This window comes from Chlorocebus sabaeus, chromosome 13 (assembly GCF_047675955.1).
Source record: "Chlorocebus sabaeus isolate Y175 chromosome 13, mChlSab1.0.hap1, whole genome shotgun sequence".
In the NCBI taxonomy this organism is placed as follows: Eukaryota; Metazoa; Chordata; class Mammalia; order Primates; family Cercopithecidae; genus Chlorocebus; species Chlorocebus sabaeus.
Window position 1 is genome coordinate 96,220,249 of NC_132916.1, and position 24,594 is coordinate 96,244,842.

The following is a 24,594-nucleotide window of genomic DNA, read 5'->3' on the forward strand; positions in this document are numbered from 1 at the left end:
CACAGCACAACCCATAGGAGCCTGGCGCGCTCCACGCTTTGCCCCAATTTCCCTACTTGGGGTCTCCGCTACAGCTAGAGCAGTCGGCCAATAGAGGCCTTTTCCCGCACTTGCCGTCCCGCCTTCCAGTTCCACTGAAGCCAATAAAAAGGGCCGTCTGGAGACAGAGGCCAATGGGAGCTCGAGTAGAGTCATCATGATTGGCTGCGGTCTCTTCGTAGTGCAGTCTAGGCCTCCGCCTCCGTTACCCTGGAGCCTAGGTTACGGCCGCTGCCACCCAGGATCCTCGGTCCTCGCCCCTGTCTCATCCTTGTGTTCAAACCTCCCGCAGCCTGGCAACCTCGGCACCCGCTCCGCAGCCTCCGCAGGAGCCAGGCACCCACTCTTTGGCGGCCAGACGCCGAGGCCCCAGATGGGAGTTCGGTCCTAAGAGGGAAGGCAAGAGGCGGGACGCCGCATCGGCTCTGCGGAAGAGCTGGCGGGTTGGAGGTGGGCTTTGAAGTGGGCGTGGAGACGGCGGGGGAGGTGGAAGTGCGAGGTGGTGCTGGGGTGAAGCGTCTGGGAGCTGGCGAAGGGGCGTTCTTGGATGGGGGCCTGCGGGTGGTTCTTAAAGCAGGGAAGATGAAGGGATTAGCGACAGGGAGGATTTAGGGACCGCGAGGAGAAGGAAGACCTTGGAAAATGAGTAAAGAGCTCGCCTCCCGAGAGGGTCCCGAGGAAGGGAAGTTGACCGGCACGGGAGGGACTGGGAAGTTAGGAGGAGAGGAGCTGGGAGAGGGTATTTAACTTCCAGGGACCGGGAAGAGAAGGAAGGGAGCAGGCGGATCTAGAGAAGGGGTTAAGAGTTATTAAAACAAACAAAACGAAAACCTTAGAGGCCCATGGAGACTCAAGACTAGAGAGGAGGGGCAGGGCCAAGGGCCAAGAAGGAAAAGGAGGCTTTGGTAGCTCTGGGATAATAATAGATGTGTTATTATTAGAGTGGAAAGCCGTACTTGTCCAGGCTGTAATATTTCTATACATCCTTCAGGGATGGGATGAGAGGAGTAAAGATGGTTAGCAAAGAAAAGGAAAAAAAAATGCCTTTTTGGCACACTCGAGTTGGAGTGGGTACTCAGATAAAGTATGTTTACGTTAGATAGACCGTGGGATAGTGTTTAACAGTGAAGAGCCCTGGTCCAGTTCATCTGATATAAACCCCTTTTTTGTTCACTTCGTTCTTTGGAAAGTATACTTGGGCACATACATATTTATGCCCGTCCTTTATCTTCACGTTAAGAACTTGCATTAGCGATGTCTTTGGAATCAAAAGTCATTTAAATTAGTTTTTGGAAGTGGCTGTATGTTTTTTAGAATGGTAAAACCGATGTTTCCAGTTCTTTACTCATTCCCTCTTTCTTTTGCGTGCTTATTTTAATCTATGTTTTTTTCCAGTTGTTCCACATTTAAATTCTATATTACCATTTTAAATATTTCACTTTGTGATTTCCTGCGTGTTAGCTAGTATCTTTATCCAAATAAGTTATAGGAAATAATAGTTTGTTTTGATTCTCTAGTTGACAGAGTATCATTTTAAATATCAAAAAGTAGTTTGTGACTTTGGAAAAGATATTTTTCTTCTTTTGTCAGTCACATCTCTTCCGTTAAACATATTGTAGAACTATAATTCTGTAGGACCCAATGGAAGCCCATTAAAATAAAGGTGCTACCCTTCTCTTGGGTTCTTCTTCTGCCTGTCATTCTTCAGCTCCTTTGTGGGATCTTCTTCCTCTGCCCACCATATTTCATTATTGTTTTTCCCCATAATCCAGTCTTCTGTCTTTTTTTTACTCTGTGTTCTTGGCTGTGTTCCTCCTCTCCTTTGGGTTACACTATTTGTGTTTTATTAACACTCTCCCAATTTTTTATTTCTGATCTGGAACTTTTGAGTTACTGTCAAACTTCTGTAGCTAATTTTTGGTATTTCCACATGAATTTCCCATTCACAGGCATCCCAAACTCAGTATGTCCAATATTGAACCCATCACCTTTCCCTGCCAAAACTGTCCTGCTTGAATACCACATTCTCCTAATTTTGCAAGCCCCAAACTTTGGAATTTACTCACGTTCTTCTCTATTCTCATACGTCGTAATTTGTCACCAAGTGTAGCTTATCTTGAAAAACATTTATGAATCAATTCTGTACTCTGTATCTCTAGTTATACTACCTTCAAAACACTATCTGTCAGTGATTATCGAGACCAGTTGATATTCTTCCTCCAGCTTTCCTGCCCTCCAATTCTTGGATTGGAGATGGATCTTTGCAAATGTCAGATCTGATCATATTAACCCTACTGAAGAACCTTGGTTTCCAACCAACTTATTAATGACATAGAGATTCTTCCTGTGATGTTATCTTCCACCCGATCCAGTCCCACTTATTATTACTTTAGCACTGCTCCCCAGCCAATCCCATCCTTTTAAGCTAGCATTGTCCATTTGAAGTAGAATGTGAGGTATATCCGTGTTTTCAGTAGACACAATAAAATACAGATGAAATTTTAATAGATTTTTTTAAACCACATATATCCAAAATATTATTTTAGCCTGTGTCAATATAAGAAAGATTATAGACGAGCTATTTTATGGTCTGTTTTATGTACTAAGTTTTCAAAATTCCACCTGTATTTTACACTACCGCATATGCCAATTCTGACTGAATAGCTACGTTTGAGGTGCTCAGGAGCTGCTGTGTTGGACAGCACAGTTGTAAAGTATTTGCTCTTTGGTGATATGTCATGCTTATCTAGTGCCTTTTACTTTTGCAGATGCTGCATCCTCTTATTGAAACAGGGTCTTACTTCACTGTCTTCTTTTTCTTTTTTTTTTTTTTTTTTTTTTTTTTTTTTTTTTTTTTTTTTGAGACGGAGTCTTGCTGTGTCACCCAGGCTGGAGTGCAGTGGCCGGATCTCAGCTCACTGCAAGCTCCTCCTCTCGGGTTCACGCCATTCTCCTGCCTCAGCCTCCCGAGTAGCTGGGACTACAGGCACCCGCCACTTCACCCGGCTAGTTTTTTGTATGTTTAGTAGAGACGGGGTTTCACCGTGTTAGCCAGGATGGTCTCGATCTCCTGACCTCATGATCCGCCCGTCTCGGCCTCCCAAAGTGCTGGGATTACAGGCTTGAGCCACCGCGCCCGGCCTACTGTCTTCTTTTTCTAACCTCATTTACCACCCCACTGTTCAAACACACACACTCATGAAATTATAATTGTGCTTAACCTCTGCTAATACCGTAAGACTCAATTTAGGCATTATCTCCTCTAGAAACCTTCTCAAACTCCCTCTGTCCTCTAATCTTAGTTTTGAGTTTACTAAGCTTCCTCTGCTTCCTTTTAACATTAGTACTTATAGACTGTCGTATTATTTTTTTTCTCTCTTGGTTGGGAATTACTTAATGGTAAAGGATCTATTGTATTTTACTCATTTTTGTATCTTCAGCTCCATCTATAATTCAGTGTGTGACACTTCGTAGGTGTTCAGTAAATGTCTTACAAATGAATGAACATTGTATGATGTTTTCATTTGACTGACTAAACTTTGGGAATATATACTGTACTTAAGATGCTTTAACTTGATCCATTGTTTAAAGTGTTTAAAATAAGCTGATTATGTCTTACATTTTAAGTGTAGCATTTACTGTGACCTGATTGATCATATTTGATCATACTTTAAATCCAAACTTTATTTTTTGGTTTTATTTATTTTTTGTTTTATTTTTAACTAAAAATAGTTTGGTTTTTAAGCGAGATTATGCAGATAAGTAGCAGAATAAGGAAAATGCTTATAAATACGTGGGGACATGCATTAGAAGAGTGGAGAAACTTATTTCTCCTTTGTGGAAGAGAAACAGTTGTAGTTTTCTACAAAAACTAACTGCTTCTCTTCAGCAAAGGAGAAAAACCAAATGTAGCAATATGGTTTTTACTTTTATCTCATCTTTTTTGGGGGGAGGAGAAATGTCCTTATTTATCTTTCTCACTTAAGTTTATTTCCATTTTATTTGCCTAGTTTGTTGTGTGAACTCTTTTGCTGGCAGCAAAGGTAGCCAGTCAGCAATGTTTTATACAAAGAAGCTAAGCACAGGGATATGTCAGGAAATTAACAGTTTATTGATTTTACTGTTTTTTCTTAAAACTGAGATCGTTTACTTAGAGTCAGATGAATTAGATACCATTATGATATTTATATACAATGGACTCCGTAGCTTAGATTTGTTTTCTGATTCATTTGTAATCGGAGATAAAAGAAACCTCTGGCACTCGAGGATCTTTAGGTTACCTTTTTTTTTTTTTTTTTTTGAACTGTTATGTGTAATCTCTACTATTTGGGACTTTTTACTTTTTTTTTAAAGGAGAGTTTACTTTTGGATGAGCAATGTCAAGAATTAGATTTGGTAGCTTTCTATTATTGCTGTAGTAGCATGTTTCGCCAGCTTTAGGAAATAAACAGTTCTTAGGAATTAAAATTGGGTGCAAGACTTATAATTTTCCTTTTTTGCTTTTATCTAGTTAATTCTTTGATTATCATTGAGAGGGAACTAATAGGATGCATACAAGTACCCCTCACTCCTCTACTCCCCCCCACAACAAAAAACTGTTAACTGAATCATTCTTGGTTTAAATTAGTGCAGAACTACACATGGAGTATAAATCTTCAGTGTTCTGTTCATCTAAGATCACTTTTTTCCTTTAAAAAAAAAGAATGGGCCGGGTGCGGTGGCTCACGCCTGTAATCCCAGCACTTTGGGAGGCTGAGGTGGGCGAATCATGAGGTCAGGAGATGGAGACCATCCTGGCTAACACGCGGAATCCCTGACTCTACTGAAAAAACAAACAAATAAGCTGGGTGTGGTGGCAGGCGCCTGTAGTCCCAGTTGCTTGGGAGGCTGAGCAGGAGAATGGCGTGAACCTGGGAAGCGGAGCTTGCAGTGAGCTGCGATCGCGCCACTGCACTCCAGCCTGGGCGACAGAGTGAGACTCCATCTCAAAAAAAAAGTGAATAATTATATTCACTCAATAGTATTATGACTACATTACATTAGTCATTACATTAGTCAGAAATTATTGTTGTAATTGCAGGTGAAATTCATTTTGTTTGGAGCCTTATTAGGTTTTCAGTTATTTAAAATTAACCTGGAAAAAAAATTTCAGCTTTACAATGGCAGTGACTCTGAGCAAAACTTTTTGATTTGCTAACTTTTCTCTCAGGAATTTTAGAGATTTAAGTAATTCATATGCAATTATTTTGAAAGAGGGAAGATTTAATTAACATTTTCTTTAAAACAAAAAGGAAAATTTTATAAAATGGAACTTAATATTCTATTTGAAATAACATTATAATCATTCATTTCACAAATAATGAATGGTGGGTGGTGTGTTTACTATGGTGAACTAAACAAACAAGATTTCTGTCTCATGGGTCATATTTAGTAGGAGAGGTAAGACAATAAATGTAAGATTATTTCCAGTAGTAACAAGGTCTGTGAAGAAAATAAAGCAGAGTGATAGGATAGAGTGACCGGGCTCACTTTAATAGAAGATTGTCAGGGAGCCATTTTTGAGAAAGTTATATTTGTGCTAAGAACAGGAAGAAGAGAATGAACCACTTTTGTGAAGTTCTAGTTAGTGCAGCAAGTACGAAGGCTGTTGGCAAAAATCGTTTATGTTGAAGGCACAAAAGGAGGTTAGCTTACCTGAAAAAGGAAGTTTGAGAGGAAGAGTGATGTAAGGATAGAGAAGTAGACAGAAGGGCTCGACTTTGTATGAGTTTGCAGGCCTGGTTAAGGACTCTGACAGCCATAGGAGACCATTTAAGTGTATTAAGCAGGAGACCAGTGCTGGTCTGATTTCTGTTTTGAGTTGCTTTTTCTCACTGCTGTGTTGAAAAACCGACGTGAAGCAAGGATGAAAGTGAAATATCAGTTAGGAGGTTATTGCAGAAGTCCTACAGAGAAAACATGAATGTGGACTAGATTCATATGACTTAGACTAGAGCAGTAGCACTGTGGACAGTAAGAAATGGTCAGATCTGGAATATAGTATGGAGATTAAAGTGTCTGGTTTTACAGATGGTTTGGATGAGAGATGTAGGAAGAAGGAATCCAGGACGATCTTTAGATTTGTGTCATGAGTAATTTAGTAGATGGATTTACCATTTAATGAGATCAGAAACATAGGAAAGAGTTGAGGTGGAAAAGGGACAGATAATGATTTCAGTTTTGGACATGTAAATTTGAAATGATATTTAGATATCCAAATAGAACTGTCAAGTAGGAAGGTGAATATATGAATGTGGAAGCCAGGGCAAATGAAGTCTAGATGAGATCACCTAAGGAGAGAGTATAGATAACATGTGCTGCGCTGTGTATTCCAACATTTGGAGATCAGGAAGAGGAGGCAGGTTCAACGAAGGAGACTGACAGGAGACAGCCAGTGAGGTAGTAAGCAAACCAGGAAAAGCAAGTAAGAGAATTTTTAGGAGGGAAGGAATGGTTGGTTATGTCAAACACTGCTGTGAGGTTAAGGACCAGTAGGACAGAAAATTGGCTGATGGTGGGAGGAGATGTGCAAGAGAAGAAATAAGAAACTTGGCTGATGGATTTAGGAAGGTGAATGTCATTGGTGAGCTTGACAAAAGCTGTTTCAGTGGAGTGGTGGAGATGAAAACCTGACTAGTGTGAGTTCAAAAGGAAATGTTTGGAAAAGAAGTGATAGCATTCTAGGTCAAAGATTACTCTTCAAAAAACTATTGGAAAATTGGAGTAGGGAAATTGGGTTGTAGATGCAACAGAACATGGAATCAAGCATCAGCTTCATTAGCACCTCTTCGTTGATAGGAATGATCCTGTAGAGAGGGCACAATTGCAGAAACACAGTCCTTGACATTGAGAGGTAGTATGGGAAAGAAGATGAGTAAAAGTTTAGCTTTAAAAAGGAGCAGAAATGCTTCTTCAGTTTTAGCAGAGTTGAGAGGGCAAAGAGGATGGGATAGATACAGGTGGAGGTGGCTTCAAAGATGAGGTAGTTATTATCTGATTATTATCGAAATATTGAGTAGGTCACTCAACTAAGACTCAGAAAACTTATAGTCTGTTTCAAGTTTTACTAACTGAGCTTTCTGACCTTGGACCAGTTGTGAACTTGGGTAAGTCATTTTGTTTTTCTGGGCCTCAGTTTCCTAAATATTTGCAAAGGAAAGACTTGATTTCCTAGGGTCCTGTCCAGTGGTGAATTGTTATGTAATCTTGTTAAGCCGTAGTAGTTTTTATTGCTTTATACATTATAAGAAAACTTAATAATTATTTTCTTTACCTCATCTTTATTTCTCTTTTTTTGGTCTAATTTTTTAATGTCTTTTCTTTTTTATTTAACTTATATTCTATTTGCCTGTTTGCTTAATTGAGCTATTTTTCTGAAATGCTATTAGCCAGGCAGCTACAAGTTTCTAGAAGGACTAAGGACTAAGTTTTTACAAGTGAATTTTCACAAGTGTCTGAGTTTCCATTCTCTAGGAAAGCTAAGTTATTTGGGTTGTTATATTTCCTAAGGATGTACTTGCTTATTAAAGGCAATGGTGAATTGTGAGATGATATAAGTATTATACATAGGTTAGAAAAACCTACCTTATTTCGCAATAGAACCTAACTAATCAGAAGTTTAGCAAAGAAAAGAATATATTCTCTAGTGCCCCTGGGGCTGTTCTTGTTATCACTGTGAGAAACATGCTCACCTGTTTAAACCCATCGAATGGAGTCAGAGGCACAAAGAACAGTGAAAGTGATACTTTTAATAGTTGATACTTTTATTATTTATTTATTTATTTATTTTTGAGACGGAATCTCGCTTTGTCGCCCAGGCTGGAGTGCAGTGGCCGGATCTCAGCTCACTGCAAGCTCCGCCTCCCGGGTTTATGCCATTCTCCTGCCTCAGCCTCCCGAGTAGCTGGGACTACAGACGCCCGCCACCTCGCTCGGCTAGATTTTTGTATTTTTTAGTAGAGACGGGGTTTCACCTTGTTAGCCAGGATGGTCTTGATCTCCTGATCTCGTGATCCACCCATCTTGGCCTCCCAAAGTGCTGGGATTACAGGCTTGAGCCTCTGTGCCTGGCAAGTGTTGATTTTTAATAGTGGTTTTGCAGAATTGGGTGTCTGGTAGGCAGGCACACCCAGGGCAGCTACAGCAGGTAATTTATCTCCCAGCACACAAGTTCCTCCCCCAGTTCTTCACTGGTCGAGTACTATTGTGTCTGCAGTTGTTTCCTTCTGGTGGGTTTGTGGTCTCGCTGACTTCAGGAATGGAGCCATGACCTTTGTGGTGAGTGTTACAGCTCTTAAAGATGGCATGGACTCAAAGAGTGAGCAGTAGCAAGATTTATTGTGAAGAGGGAAAGAACAAAGCTTCCATAGCATGGAAGGGGACCTGAGCGGGTTGCTGCTGCTGGCTGGGGTGGCCAGCTTTTATTCCCTTCTTTGCCCCCTCCTATGTTCTGTTTCTGTCCCATCAGAATGCCCTTTTTTCAATCCTCCCTGTGATTGGCTACTTTTAGGATCCTGCTGATTGGTGCATTTTACAGAGTGCTGATTGGTGCATTTTACAATCCTCTTGCTAGCTACAGAGCTCTGATTGGTGCATTTTACAATTCCCTTGCTAGCTACAGAGAGCTGATTGGTGCATTTTACAGAGCTCTGATTGGTGCATTTTACAATCCTCTTGTAAGAAAAGTTCTGCAAGTCCCCACTTGGCCCAGGAAGTCCAGCTGGCTTCACCTCTCACTATGGGGTTACAATATTCCTGGACGTTGCATAAGTTTTATACCTCTTATATAAGGTTACCCTTATAAGGATACCTTATAAGGCTGATACATTACACCATCCCCTTCCTTTCTTAAATTTCGATTTCCCAATAACTAAACTTTCTTCCCTTTTATTGGCTGACCCCTCCTCTACATTCTATTCACTTATTGTGACCTTCTAGGTGCATAAGCCCTGTGGTTTGTTACATTTGCAGGTTGGCTGCCAGTGCTTAGATTTATCATGCCTTGAAAGTGGACCATTTAAAATGTTTTCTCACTAATTCACTCCTCTTTTCTACTTACTTTCTTTGGTTTCATTTTTATTTAAACCCTTCTGGTCCTTGAATTGCTTTAGAAGTTGTTAACTTTTTTCTTTCTAGGAGAGTGAGTTTAATTTGGTTTCTAATAGTAGCAGGTTATTTTGCTGGTAAGTTACGGGCATTTGCTTATTAATAGCTGTTTTAATTAATCTCTGTGCTAGTCCCCTCACAAGGGATAATACAACATCCCACTGCTGTTAAGACTCCTGCCACAATTATGAGAGATGTAAGGATTAAAGCTACCATGCCTTTCCATTTTTTAAACCAGCCTTCTAGCCAGCCTGAAAATGAGTTATTAATTCCAGCATTTTCTGCCAGTTTGTTGGCTAGAGTTGTTAGTCCTTGTAAAATTTTTGTGATGGTTACATTTGGGGCAGTATTGTTAGGAATGAAAGTACAACATTTGCCACCCAGCATAACACATATGCCCCCTTCTTTTGCTAGTATTATGTGTAGCGCAAGCCTGTTTTCCCAGACCATTTGGCTGATGGCATTTAACTGGCTAGCTGCCTCTTTGAGGGCGTCTGAGTATAATTGATGAATTTTTGTTGATTATAATCGATGTAGTTAATCTAATCCACATTCTTGTTAATAGTTGACCACTAGAAGAGTGCTAACTTAAACCTAGCAGGTATTTGGTTTCCAGCCTTAAGTTGATTAGGCATCTCCCTAGGGACTCCTGTTGAGTTAACACATATATTGGGCTTAAAAGAATTTGTCACGTCTTTTTGGTTTTTGTGGCCATGTGTGTTTTTGAAAATCTTATGGAATGTCAGGGTGAGGGGAATGGCCAGTTGGACTAAAGCACAAGTCCCGGTCCAATCAGATGGTAACGGGTTAACGGAGGTTCCTTTTCCCACAATACCACATGACGTTAGCACCGGGTATGTGGAGAGCTGAGTGATTGCCATTGCCTTACCACTGATGTTTAAGATGTGGGGACAAGTTGAAGATTCTCCCATGGGCTTATTGAACTCTGCCCCTTGCCTAGAGAGACAAGAGGAGTGGTTTATATTCCCCATAGAGAATGAGGGAATTGCTCTGGCATTTGACTTCTGCAATGCAGGAAAGAGCAATGACAGACTTTTATAAGTTTAATTTTTCTATGCATCCTTGTTCTGGTATAGAGCCAACATGCAACGCATTCCTTCAGGATTGATCTTTTATCCTAGGGGAAACGGAACCACCTTTGCCTGAGGTTGTTTTGCAGCACACTCGTAGCAGTTATTCTTGTTAAGGGCTTGTACCGAAATTTTGACCCATTCGACCCAGGCATTCACATTCCTGTACCCAGTCTCAATTTCTAAGGTTTGCCTTAAATTCTTTACCTCAATTATTTTTAACCTTTTAGGGTTATTATTTGGTGGATTAAAGTGTTTATTGGGGTTTGGAGTTGGAGTAGTCCCCAGCAAATGGGAAGTTGAGTTTTTGATTTTTGAGAACGAATTGCCCTAGGGGGTCTTTCCCTGTGATGTCTGCTCCTTGCCCATATACCCAAGATGCTTCCTTTGGTTCTTGATTTAGAATGGTTGGATTGTTAATCGTGATGAGTATAGGATTGCATTTTAAATTCTGGCAGTTATTTGGCGGGGAGCCCTTGGGCAGATGTAGTTTATTCTTTAAGGGTCTCCAGCTCGGAGTTACCCACCCGTGTTTACTGTCCAACCCTGAAATTGGGTAGTTTACCATACATCATCCCAGCTGGGGCAGAGTCATACACTACTGTAACCTGTACCTGGTTAAGGGCAGAGCTATTTATTTGCCTATGAGAGCTATCTCTGATTTTTCAAATTCCCACAAAGTAAGACCAGGCAGGCATTAAATCTTAGAGTTTGGAGTGCTACCATCTTGGTTACATTAATTACCAACTTGATTGGGTAGGGAGGAGTTCCCTGCCACTTTCCATTTTGACCTTCTGCTTTTTGTATAGTAGCCCATTTTAGCCATATTAACTTCCAGACACGGGGCCAGCCTATGTTTTCTTGTTAGATTTTTTTTAGAGTTAACTTTAAGGGTTCCTTAGGTGACCCGTGCACTTTTTACTGTTGTTTTCCCCTCCCCTCCCTTCTGGGGTCTGTTTTACGAGTCCCTTGATTGGAGTACAGTGAATCTGCTGGTGTTCAGCTGTTTGCATGGCTGTTTCAGTGCTTAGGAGCACTTGATGGGACCTTCTCAGCTTGGGTGGAGCTTACCTTCTTTCTACGTTTTAGTCAGCATCAAATCACCAGCCTGGAAGTGGTGAACAGCAAACTTAAGAGGCGGAGTTTGAGTTAGAAGTCCTTTCAACCTAAGGGATAACAGGGTGGAGGATATGGCCGGTTAATAATTTCTTAAGAATTGATCCTTGGTTTCCATAATAGGGAGATTTGTAGCTTTGCCAAAATATAGGAGCCCATATAATAACTTGTAGGGGGACAATCCCAAGTTTTTTCCTGGGGCTGTTCTAAGGAGTGCTATTGGGAGACATTTGGTTCCAGGCATTTTAGTTTTTAAGGTTAGTTTGGTGATAGCTTTTTGAGAGTTTGATTTATTCTTTTTATCTTTCCAGAGGAAGGGGGATGCCAAGGGGTGTGGTAATTCCATTTAATTTGTAAACCTTCCATAATTCCCTTTAACACCCTTGAGGTAAAGTGACTCCCATTGTCTGAATTAATATTTTTCACCAGGCCAAATGTAGGTAAAATTTGTTTTAATATTATTTTGACCACATTCCCGGCAGTGGCTATTGGAAGAGGGAAGGCTTCCACCCCGAGGGAAAGGTGATTTATAATTACCAGTAAATACTTTAGTTTTCCTGCTTTGGGCATTTCTGTGAAATTTACTTGAATGCTTTGAAATGGTCTTAGTTCGGGAGGCCTTCCTCCTGTGGCCTGTTTTCTAATCACCTTTTTGTTTACCCTTTGACAAGTTACACAACTTCCACATACTTGTTTATTGAGGGTATAAATCCCTGTACACCCATAATTCCTAAGTACTGCATCACACAGAGCCTGGAGTCCCCAGTGACTCCCTAAGTGTAATACAGACATTAGTTCTTTTATTAGAGGTTTACTCACACTAGCTTTCCCAAACTGTCCACTGTTATCTTGGCTGGCTGCTCCGGCTTGTGGCTCCTGCCGCCCCTACACCTGCAGTTGCAGCAGGCCAGTTCTTAGTTACACAGTTAACTTTCACGAGACCTTGCCCTACTGGGTCCTCCGGATCTAATCCGTAGTATTTTTTCATTTGATCGCTGAGCCTCTGCAGGAATGCAGGGGGAATTTCCTCTTTTTCTTGTTGAATTTCAAATGCCTTTGAGACATTTTGTGTCCCAGGAGTGGACTCTTTGATCCCTTTAATTATTAGTTTCCTGAGGTTCTGCATTTGGGCCCAGTCCTGGGATTGTGATTATTCCAGTTGGAATTGACATTTGGAAATTTTTGTTTGGCGGGCAAGACTTTTTGCCTGGAAGGGTGTTGCCTCTCCCAGATGGCTATGACCGCTTTCCTAATTATTCCCTTTTCTTCTCCTGTGAACAGGATATTTATGATAGACATTGTTTTAGCCCAGGTGTGAAAGATGGGTCCTAGGAATTGGTCCAGCTGGTCTGCTAAACCGAGGGGATTTCCTAGGAGTGGTTTCATTTCTTTCTTTTTTCTCTTTTTTTAAGTATAAATGATCAACCAGAAATTATCTTCAAATAAATAAAACCAGAAGTATGGTTTTAAATAAAAAGACGAAAATAAAGAAGCAGAAGAGCGACACTATGTGATGCACAGGTAATTCTTGGACCAGAAGAGACTTTAAATAGAAAATGTTTACGTAGTATTCTCAGAGAAAAAAAAATATTACCTCGGTAATGCAAGAACAGAATAATTATTTTAAAAATCGGAACAAGAAAGAGTTCTTGGAAATGAAGATATTGGCATAATTTTTTAAATGATGGTCTAGAAGATAAATTGAATAAAACTCTTTGAAAACAGAAGAAAAAAAGCAGGCTTATTATTTAGAAGAAATTTCAAAAAGAAAATGGAAAAAAAGGTTAATTATCTGAAAAACAATGTAAGAAAACCTCTGGTGCTTAAAGATACAGATTTCCAGACTGAAAGGAAGAGGAGGAGAAAGGGTCCCAACACAACGAAAAAGGCTCACTGGTATTCATGTTCTTGTGAAATTTCAGTATAACAAGGGAGAAAGCCCTAAATGCACCTAGGGAGCGAAAAAAGGAAAAAGATAACCTATAAAGGAATGAGAATCTATTTTAGTATAACTAGAGTGTAAATTCCCTAAGGGCAGGGACTTTTTGTTCATTACTGCTACATAGAGCTCAAGAAATATATTTTGAATAAAAGAGTGACTGTAACATATGTGTCACAAACAATGCTGATATATTTTGAATAAAAGAATGATTATAACATGTCTCACAAACAATGCTGAGGGTTTAAAAGACAGTGAAGCAGTGTCTTCAAAGTTCTGAGAGAAAATAACCTAGAATTTGGAATGTATGAAAAGTAATAAGTGTGAGGTAAAATAACAACATTCTCAGGCATGCAAGGACTTAGAACATTTACTTCCTAAACCATAAACTCTTTCTGAAGAAGTTATTTAAGGATGTGGACCAGTAAAATGATGATGGAAACTAATAAAGATGACATGGTCTAAATGAAATAGTGCACTAACTCAGGAATTTAATAAAAGTAATTCCAGAATGACAGCAGTACAATAGGTCTAGAAAGTAGTTGGTTTAAATTAGAATAGGAAATTCAAGGAAAATGTCTTTAGGAGGAAGAATGGAATGGACTTAGGGCTATTGGTAGATTAAGAAGCTCGTAGGTATTAGTGATATAAGAAATGTTTTTTCCCCTTAATAGGAAAAAAAGACAATTAGGAATTCTAAGAGAAAAACCATGCATAACCAACACGTAGTTGCATGTTGCAACCATATAAAATGAAGGGTGAGTTAAATCCTCATCTTTCATAGTCTAAAATTGCTAACTCAAGATATAGTGCACACGTAAAGGTATAAGCCATTAAAATGGTTGTTTCAGGGAGCAGGACTTGGATAGTGGGGCATTGGATATTTCCTTTATTTATTTATTTTTATGGAACTATGTGGATATATTTGGGGGTGGCAGGGAGAGAACACTGTTTGTGTGTTCTTCCCCTTGTCCATAGAAAGTTGGTGGGCCCCTCGGATTTAGATAGGATAGGTCATAGGAAGCTACTTCTGCTATGCAAATGTAAACAGAAATAATTTGCATCTTTACCATATAACCAACTTTTAATTATATTACTGGAATTTAAACTGAAAGTTGTTGACAAAGAACATCAGTTATAATTTACTGAGCATCTCATATGTATTTGAATTGCTAATATAATTGTTGATATTTACCAAGTTCTTACTGTGTAATAGTTATTGAATTATCCCATTTAATCCTCACAAGAATTCTCTAAAGTAGTTACTAGTAATATTATCTTTTTACATATTAAAAAATTAGACTTACATTGAGAGGTAAACTCTCCAGATTTACGTAGCTAATGAGTACCAGAGCCACTTACTTGCTGCTATCATTATCCTTTTCTTCTAGACAATTTTTTTTCATGTATAAATATTTTTTCACATGATTGCAGAGTGAAAGATTCAGGCTGATTTATGTATATTTTTAATATTAGTATTTGCCATAGGAATTGTTGATTTTAGATACAGTAACTAATTTTGAGACTGAGATTGCTAGATACTCACATCAGAGGTAAAATCAAAGTCAAGTGTGTTTTTGCTGTTTAAAATATTTTTCTGAAGAAAATATCAAATACAGAATTGGAAATATTAGAATAATGAATTCAAAAGTCTTCTATCAGTTTACATAATCGTCAACTCATGGTCAATTTTGTATCTCTACCCTTACCCATTTTCCTTTGGGTTATTTTGAAGCAAACCTCAGACAATTTTATTTGTAAATATTTCAACATATATCTCTAAAAGATAAAGATTCTTTAAAAAGATAATGACAGTATCAGTGTCTCACCTAAAACAGTATAATTCCTTAATATTAAATATGTGGTCAGGGCTGGGCATGGTGGCTCACATCTGTAGGTCTGGCCACTCAGGAGGTGGGAGGATTGCCTGAGCCCAGGAGTTCAAGGTTGCAGTAAGCCATGATTTTGCCACTGCACTCCAGTCTAGGCAACAGAGCAAAACCCTGTCTCTAATAACAATAAATAGTGTTTAAATTTTCTTGATTATTATTTTTTAATACAGCTTATTGTAATCAGGATTGAAATACTATCCATGGATTGCACTTGGTGGTTGTTTCTTAAGCCTTTCTTATTAGATAAATACCCTCTTCTCTCCTCTCTTGTTCTGCTTGCAATTCGTTCATTAAAGAATCTAGTTTTTCCTGTAGAGTTTGCTACAGTCTGAATTTTTTTCTGATTGCTTCCTTGTACCTTGATCTCGTACTTTCAATGTCATTTACATTTAGAGGCTTCATTGGATTCAGATTCAGTTTTTGTGGGGAGGAGGGAAGATTACTTCAGAGGTATTATTGTGTCCTATCAGAGACATGGTGTCTGGCTGTTACTTTTCTGTAGCGATACAGCCATTTATGATCATTATATAGCTTCATTATTTCTTTAGGAGTTGTGAAATATCACTCATCTAATTCTGCCATTTTAATACTTTGTTTTTTGTTTGTTAACTAGAATAATTCCATAAAGAAATACTTTCCCCTCATCTAATATTTTGTTATTTTCAGATAATAGCTTTTTAAGAGTATATTATAGCAAGATGCATGTGTGATTTTTTTTTTAACGTATAAATTTTTAAGTTAAATGAGATGGTTTCCTAGAATCTTCCAAAGGTGAATAATTAGGTTTTTGTAAAATATATGAACTCAAGGATTTAAATACTTTTGATATGTTTAAATCGTTTGCTGATATAATTCGTATTGATGACAAATTTGCCTTGTCTTTGGCAAGTAGTTCCTTGAAGTTGGCTCCTGAGTCCATTTGACTGACACTCCATCAGTAGTGTCTGATAACTTCCTTGCTTTCTAGTATGACCAGACTGCTATATTCTTAGATTTATTTTGTGTGTTTCCTCCCTCAGAAATGGAATCAGGCGTTTCACAAGGAACTTCAGGTTCTTTCATTGGGAAGTGGCATATAGACACTACTTCTGGGTTCTAGGAATGTTCCTAGTTTTTTCCTTGTTTCTGGGATTTTTCAGTGAACGAAGTGAGTAAGTTTTTAAAAAATAAATAAAAGCCATCATAAATTCATACTGTCACTCATAATTCAAATTTTGAATGTCAAAGTTTTAAAACTCACATTAGTTTATATTTAATTCTTCCATGTTGAAAATTCTAGTGCCCAACTGCAGCAATAATAATTACTCGTTTGTTTTATTTCGCAGTACATGTGTGTAAGTGTGAGAACAAAATATCTGAGTAGCAAAATACGATTCTTGGAATGGCTGTAAAATTTTTTTTACACTTTTTTTTGGTCATTATGTCTCACTAGGAATATAAAATCAAGTTATTGTGTTTTAAAGTCATTCGAACTGGTTAATTTATGTAGTTTTACCACCAACCATGTATATAGATTGATTTATCTAATTTTATTTTGATTTATGGGAATTGCTTTTCAAAAATCTCATTTCTAAAAATTATAATTTCCAATGTTAAATTTACAAAAATTATATACAAAGAAGCCAAGCTTCTATCCTTTTCCCTAAACTCTGCTTCCTTCCTTCCCCTGTAGCTGTGTTTAGTAAGCTAACTACCAGCACATGGGGCTTCTTAAATTAAAATTAAATAAAATTAAAATTAGTTCTTCACTTACATCAGCAACATCTCAAGTGCTTCATAGCCGTATGTGCCTAGCCACCATCTTGAACAGCACAGATTATAGAACATTTCCATCCTGGCTGAAAGTTCTGTTGGACAGAACTACCCTAGCGAACCCATTTTATTTTTCTTAATTACTTGATTTCTCCTTCTACTTAAAAATATAAAAAATTACTTATGTTACCCTTCTACCTTGATAAATGGTAGCATACTACGTGCTTTATTTCCATCTTTCTTTTCTCTGTATATCCTAGAGATTACATCATACTATGAGCAATGCACAGAGATAGTCTTCATTCCTTTAATAGCTTCATAGTATTACATATACTTCATTGTGTGGATGTTTATAATTTGTAAGACCAGTTCTTATTGGTCATTTTATTGTTTTAGTTTTCTACTTACATTAGTGCTACAATAAATAGTGCTGCCTTGTGCATGTCCTTTCATATGTTATTACTAGAAGAACAATACTTTTAATACTAATTTCATCAATGGGATTTTTGTTTCTTCTAAATTGGATTATAAAAGTAATCTAATTTTGTTGTGTTAGAAAACCAGAATATGTTAATGGAGAGAGAAAATTATCCAAAATCCGTGTTGTCAGGCAGGCACTATTTTGGTGTTCGTGTATTCCTTGCTTTGGAAAATGTTTTCAGTTTCTGAATTCAGATAAGAATAATAGTGTTTTCAGTTTTTTTTAAATGAATATGTATAGTTGAGATCATACTGTATGCACTGATTTGAATTTTTTCTTTGAGATAATAGTATAAGCATTTTCCTTAAATACAAACTTTTTGTAAACATTCTCAGTAGGTTCATGATATTATGCTGTATGGATTTGTACAATACTTAATTATTCCTCAATGATTAGGCATTTAATTTGCTTCCATTAAAAAATTTGTACTGTACTGCATTAAATATTTGCACATAACTTTTCTCCTAATTTTAGCATTATTTTATTGGAATCCAGAAATTATTTTATTGAAGGTTAAAGCATAATTAAAGTGACAATACATTTTGCCAGTGTTTTTCCAGAAAACTCTGTGGATCTTTTTCTGATAGCAACTCTGACAGTGTTGAGTGTTATTATTTTGAAAAATCTTTAATAATTTGTGTTGCCTTTTTGGAGTCTTATATATTTTGCCCATTTAATTTTTTACCTCATATTTTTCTCAAAGGATGATATATTTATGTATTGAAGATGATAATTTTTTGTCATGTTTGCAAATGTTTCCAATCAAGTATTTTTTCTTTTAGTTTTTAAAAAATATACTTTAACATTTTTGGTGTGGTCAATCTTGGATATTTTTATTTATTCTTTTTTCTTTTCTTTTGTCCTTTTTTTTTTTGAGCCAGACTCTCATTCTGTCACCAGGCTGGAATGCAGTGGCGCCATCTTGGCTCACTGCAACCTCTACCTCCTGGGTTCAAGCGATTCTCCTGCCTCAGCCTCCCAAGTAGCTGGGACTACAGACGTGCGCTACCACACCCAGCTAACTTTTGTATTTTTAGTAAAGATGGGGTTTCACCATGTTGGTCAGACTGGTTTCGATCTCTTGACCTCATGATCCGCCTGCCTCAGCCTCCCAAAATGTATTTATTCTTATTAGCAGGTTTGTTCTTTACTATCACCACTACCTCCACTCCCACCGCCTCCTTGCCTAAAAAAGAAAAAACTGGTAATTTGATCATTATTGTCCATTAAAATTCAGCATTTGTCTCTAGTATAACTCTTAAAATTAAACAGTCAACTTCAGTTAACATTTATTCAGAAGTAGTTGTATGTAAGGTACTTATTATCTGTCTAGGCTGTGACAGTCTGTAGTTCCTCCAAATACTGTAAATAACTTATCTGTGAAAATATAGATAAATTGTAGCCTCTTTTAAAAATTGTAAGCTATATATTATTTTGCTTTTAGTGTCTTTCATTGTAATTAATTGTAAAAACGATGTAGAGACTGTATATAAGTCTCCTTTCCCCTTCCTTAATTTCAGGGCAAAAAAGTTTATCTTCTGGATGCTAATGTGAATTGTGGTCTACAAATACTTTGTGGAGAAAATAGATTGCACAGAAATGAATATTATCAGGATCTGAAGACTGTGAAAATGTTTTTCAGTATTGTCATAGTCTCCTCTGGAGAAAATAATCTGTGAAACTATGTGAATAGAAACCATTTTTCAAAACAATGGAGGAAAGAGCAAGAAGTCCAGGTACTGATCAAGAAAGTAAGTCAGGCAAACACCATTGTTCTTATTCATCTGATTTTGAAACGCCACAGTCTTCTGGCCGATCATCACTGGTCAGTTCTTCACCTGCAAGTGTTAAGAGAAAAAATCCTAAAAGACAAACTTCAGATGGCCAAGTACATCACCAAGGTAAGTTTTCTTTAAAAGAGTCTGATGGACCTAGAAGACTCATTTTGAGTGCTTAAGGAAAACGTGTATGAATGAAACTCTTTTATTAGTATATATGTTGTTGTATACATGGAAGTGGGCTGATTTACATTTTATAGGTTATATACTTATATATAAATGTTGCTTGATGGTACTATTAAATTTGTTATATTCAGAGTCATACAATATACAGAAGGAAACATACCTAAGCCTTCTCAGTTTGTTTTTTCTTTTTCCTAAAGAAATGCTTGTCTTGGGGTTTCCGAGATACTGTAAAGGCAAAAAAGTTTATAAATCATATGTACCTTTTTGTATCTTCATTTTTTGAAAGTAGAAAAAGCATTGATATAAAGTGGTTAAGGGACATTTTTAATAGATTGAGTAAAATTGCTTACTCTAGGTAATACAGTGTTTACTGTAAAAATTCAAATTAAACCTAGGAATGGAATTGGGGCCTTTGGTGTAATTTGCTTTCTTTTGAAGTGTGTTATAATGGAAACTGGATTAATCATTAGAAGTCATTTTTGTTATTAAAATGTTACTAGAATGGAAATAGGCCTTCATACATATTTGACTATATAATATTCTACAAATATCTGCATCTCAATAAATCTCTGGTCAAGAAAACCCCACTGTAGTTAGTAACAAAATATGTAAGGTTTACAAGTACAGCATAGAAAAATAAGGCAAATGAGATAATTATAGTACCTATTAATAAAAGTAGCACAGCAGTAGCTTAAAATGGTGAGAGTTTAGATTGCAAGGCAGGGAGTGATAAAATTGTGGGTGGAAAAGGGAAACAAGGGACCACATTATGAAACACCTTGCATCTTGTGCTAATGTATTGACTATTTTTGTGGGGAATAGTTAGCCATTGAAAGGAGTTAAGCAAGGGCATAATGAAGTTTGCCTTTATAAAATTTTTACTTCAAAAAATAATATTTGCTCATTAAAAACTACAAAGAATGTGTATTCCTTTTGAAAGAAACCCTTTCATGGACCCCCAGTCTAGCTCCTCAGGGATTTCCATACTTCTAACCATTTATAATGATTGGGAACTTTTTCTTTTTCTTTTTTTGTGAGTACAATGCTTTGTTGTTGGTATTTTGGTCTCTTTCTCTAAATCTGTCTCAGTGAGGGGCCTGTTATGATTTTGTAGTTGAGAGCATGATGTCTTATTAAACTTTTGCTGTATAATTAAGAACTAACAAAACAGATCTTAGGGTTGAACCTTAGAAAATGCCTGTTATTCTGAAGAAATACCTAGGGTATTATTGGTAAGGAATAGTTTAATTTTTTTCTTCATTCCCCAGAAACAACTTAGGAGGCCAATTAAGGAGTTAGAACTTTGTAAGCCTTACCTTATTTGAGAAGATAATTGAGAAAAGCTGTGAAAAGCAGTCCAGCATCAGCCAGAAATTTTCAATTATTGACTTCAATTTGACTTGTACTGTTTTCTGTTTTACACTGTCCTTTGAATTAAAATCTGTGATAATTAGTCTGCCTTAGACCAAGTAACAAGACCAAACTGATACGTTTCCGTAAACACTAAGTTAATTTCTCTTGGTTTAATTTGCAATCAGTATAGACTAACCTAAGGACAAAACAAATGTGATTAAAACAGTATTTCAAACGAATTTTCGGGTTTGCATGTTCAATAGCATATTCTTCCTTCCCCTTCCTTAATTTTCAGCATACTTTGTTTTTTTGCATAAAATTCATGCTGCATCAGAATTTATCATGGCAAAATTTAATAAGTTTTAGTTATACATGTTCATTTATTATATGTTTATTCTTTGTTTTTTCTTTTTTAATTTTTTTTTTTTTTTTGAGACGGAGTCTCGCTTTGTCGCCCAGGCTGGAGTGCAGTGGCCGGATCTCAGCTCACTGCAAGCTCCGTCTCCCGGGTTTACGCCATTCTCCTACCTCAGCCTCCCGAGTAGCTGGGACTACAGGCGCCCGCCACCTCGCCCGGCTAGTTTTTTGTATTTTTTAGTAGAGACGGGGTTTCACCGGGTTAGCCAGGATGGTCTCAATCTCCTGACCTCGTGATCCACCCGCCTCGGCCTCCCAAAGTGCTGGGATTACAGACTTGAGCCACCGCGCCCGGCCTGTTTTTTCAATAATATAAACATATCTTGATTTTTTTTGGTGGATGCATAATTTATTTTTACTACATTAAAAAAATTAATCATATTATTTTTGACAGCTGAAGGAAGAAAAAGCAATTTTCCACCCACTTTTTAGGAGTGACTTAACAAGGAGAGATGAAGAATGATATACACAACAATCATCTTTTCTTCTTACTCTTATTAACACTTGATAGTTTAAAATATTTTTGTCTTGATAGTTTTAAAAATGAAAATAAAAAGGTAGATGAAAGCTGGAAATATTTGTGAGTTCCGGCTAATGGTCAGTTTGTAGTTATAGAATATGCTAAAAAAATTTATACTCAGAGTTTTAGGATGTCAGAAAGTTGGTTGTGAAAACCCTTTTTTATCTGACTCAAAATTTTTATCCTGATTCTTATATTATTAGGCTTTAACTTTTCGTATAAAACAAGTTGCTCTGTGAAGTTTCGTTTTGTAAGCAGTATAATAAAACCATATTTGGAACAATTGACATTCATCTTCATATATAATTATTTTTATGTATAAAGTTTCTGTCATTCCAAGAGCTGAGTACATATCCCATAATAGCGTATATATACCAAAATTCCATTAACTACATATGTTGGGAAAGAAAACTGAAATGATGGACATTTCAACTTTAAAATTATATTCTAAAGTAATGCTGCCCACTGGAAGTATAATGCAGGTCACAAATGCAAGCCACAAATGTAATTTTATATTTTCTAGTAACCAGGTTAAAAAAGAAAAACAAATGAAATTAATTTTAATAATATATGAGTATTATTTCTACATATAGTAAGTATAAAACATTATGAAATATTTTGCATTATTTTTATTTTTGAAACAAGTGTTCAAAATCCAGTGTATGTTTCACAATTACAGCATATCCCAATTTGAGCTACCCACATGTCAAGGTTCTCAAAAGCTATGTGTGGCAGTGGCTACCATAATGGATAGCATAGTTTCAAAGCAGCAGTAATTAAGTACTCCCTCATTTCTTTTTATTACTGCTTCCTTTCATTTATTCAGTCATTTATAGAGCTGGAATCCCAAATTGATACACATTCAGAACAGTTTCTATATTATCTTTTTAATGAAACTTTGTAATGTTAAATTTTGAAAATTACTTGTTATTCTTTACTTATTTACAAAATGGAATCAAGTATCCATGGCTGATGAAATGGGGAGGGAAAGGTTGGATCTTCTAGTGTTTCTTCAAACTTTTGTACTCTGGAATGCGTTTTCTCCTTGAAAAAAAAAAATGCAGTCACCATGTAGATTAAAGATGATTATTCTTAGCAGACTTTCAAGTGCCTCTTTTAAAGGGCTGGTGCTCTGAATATTGAGGCTTAAGTTTAATGAACTTTTAGTAAAAATAAAAACATTATTTCAAATTTTTGAGAAATGTGATTTAAAATGTATTCTTTAAATATTTCATATACTTACATTTTTTAGGATGTGATTTTTTTGTTTTCATCTCAAATTAGGTGTTTTTGATTTGAACATCACAGAAATCTTCTGAGAAAGCATTTAGAAACACACCTGTACTTCTGTTTTCCATTTTCAATCACCGATAAATGGAATATTCTTATTACTAACAGAGAATACGTAGAACATTTAACTCTCCCAACAACCTAGTTGTGTCGATGACATTGTCTTCTTTCTATGGGCTGGGTAAATAGACTTGGAAAGGTTTGATTGAATTGTCCAAATAGTTAAGTGATAAATTTGAGCCACAAATCTCACTGTATAATATGCTGTCATCCTGTCCCCAGATAAAGTTGTAATTAATGTAGAGAAAACATACATTTTTTTTTCCTTTTTTTTTTTTAGTTTTAAGTACAAGGACACGTGCAGGATGTGCAGGTTTATAACATGGGTAAATGTGTGTTATGGGGGTTTGTTGTATGAATTATTTCATCACCCAGGAATTAAGCCTAGTATCCATTAGGTATTTTTCCTGATCTGCTCTCTCCGCTTGCCCTGCACCCTCTGATAGGCCCCAGTGTGTGTTGTTCCCCCCTATATGTCTGTGTGTTCTCATCATTTAGCTTCCACTTATAAGTGAAATCATGTATTAGTGGTTTTCTGTTCCTGCATTAGTTTCCTAAGGATAATGGCCTCCAGCTCCATTCATGAACCTGCAAAGAATGTGATCTCATTCTTTCTTATGGCTGCATAGTATTCCATGGTGTATATGTACCACATTTTCTTTATCCAGTCTATCATTGGTGAGCATTTTGGTTGATTCCATGTCTTTGCTATTGTGAATAGTGCTGCAATGAACATACATGTGCATGTCTTTATAAGAAAATGATTTCTTTTCCTTTGGGTATACCCAGTAATGGAATTGCTGGGTCACGTGGTATTTCTGACTTTAGGTCTTAGGAATCGCCACACTGTCTTTCACAATGGTTGAACTAATTTTAACACTCCTACCAACAGTGTATATGTGATCCTTTTTCTCCACAACCTTGCCAGCATCTGTTTTTTTTTTTACTTTTTAATAATAATTCTGACTGATGTGCGATGGTATCTCATTATGCCCCATTAAAAAGTGAGGAAAGGACATGGACAGACACTTTTCAAAAGAAGACATACATATGGCCAGCAAGCTTATGAAAAAAAGCTCAACATCACTGATCATTAGAGAAATGCAAATTGAAAATATACATTTTCACATTTCAAATAATGATCCCGATATCTTGGCACGAATGACTTGGATATCACAATGTTTTGTCCAGTGTTTGCTATGTACCACGCTAATGGTGATGATGCTGATTACGCTCATGTTTGAATTCTGACTTGCCATCTTATCTAAAAAGTTAAAAATGGTTAAAGCTTGACACTGCTGTCTTATAAAGCGATGTAAAATAATTCTGTATAAACTATTGGGATATCATTTTTGGTGGATCAGAATATTTTTTACCTTTCTTAAAATATTGCACACCTTTCTTAATAGAAACCTATTTAGAGCTCTAAATAAAACTTGATCTTTTACTAACATTGTAAAATCCTTTCTTAATGACAAAAATAACTAAAGAATGTTATGGACCTACTTGTGTTAGGATGAATAAATAACACTACAT

The 24,594-nt window shown here is 36.8% G+C and overlaps 1 protein-coding gene across 6 annotated transcripts in view; it reads left to right on the plus strand.

Moving 5' to 3' along the window:
• Positions 1–219: 219 nt before the first annotated feature.
• Positions 220–24,594, plus strand: part of LCA5 (lebercilin LCA5) — a 71,439-nt gene continuing 47,064 nt past the window's right edge. For 2 of the 6 annotated variants that reach the window (XR_012095084.1, XM_038002181.2), the window contains exons 1-4: positions 239–489; positions 12,803–12,911; positions 16,241–16,368; positions 18,975–19,355. Coding sequence is in view for 5 of the 6 variants with exons in the window: in XM_038002181.2 (XP_037858109.2) it covers positions 19,166–19,355 (190 nt within the window). In the remaining variant the exon portion in view is untranslated. Of the gene's footprint in view, positions 490–5,319; positions 7,185–12,802; positions 12,912–16,240; positions 16,369–18,974; positions 19,356–24,594 lie in introns of those variants that run through there. The other 4 variants (XM_073022633.1, XM_038002182.2, XM_038002183.2 and 1 more) reach the window with 4 other exon arrangements.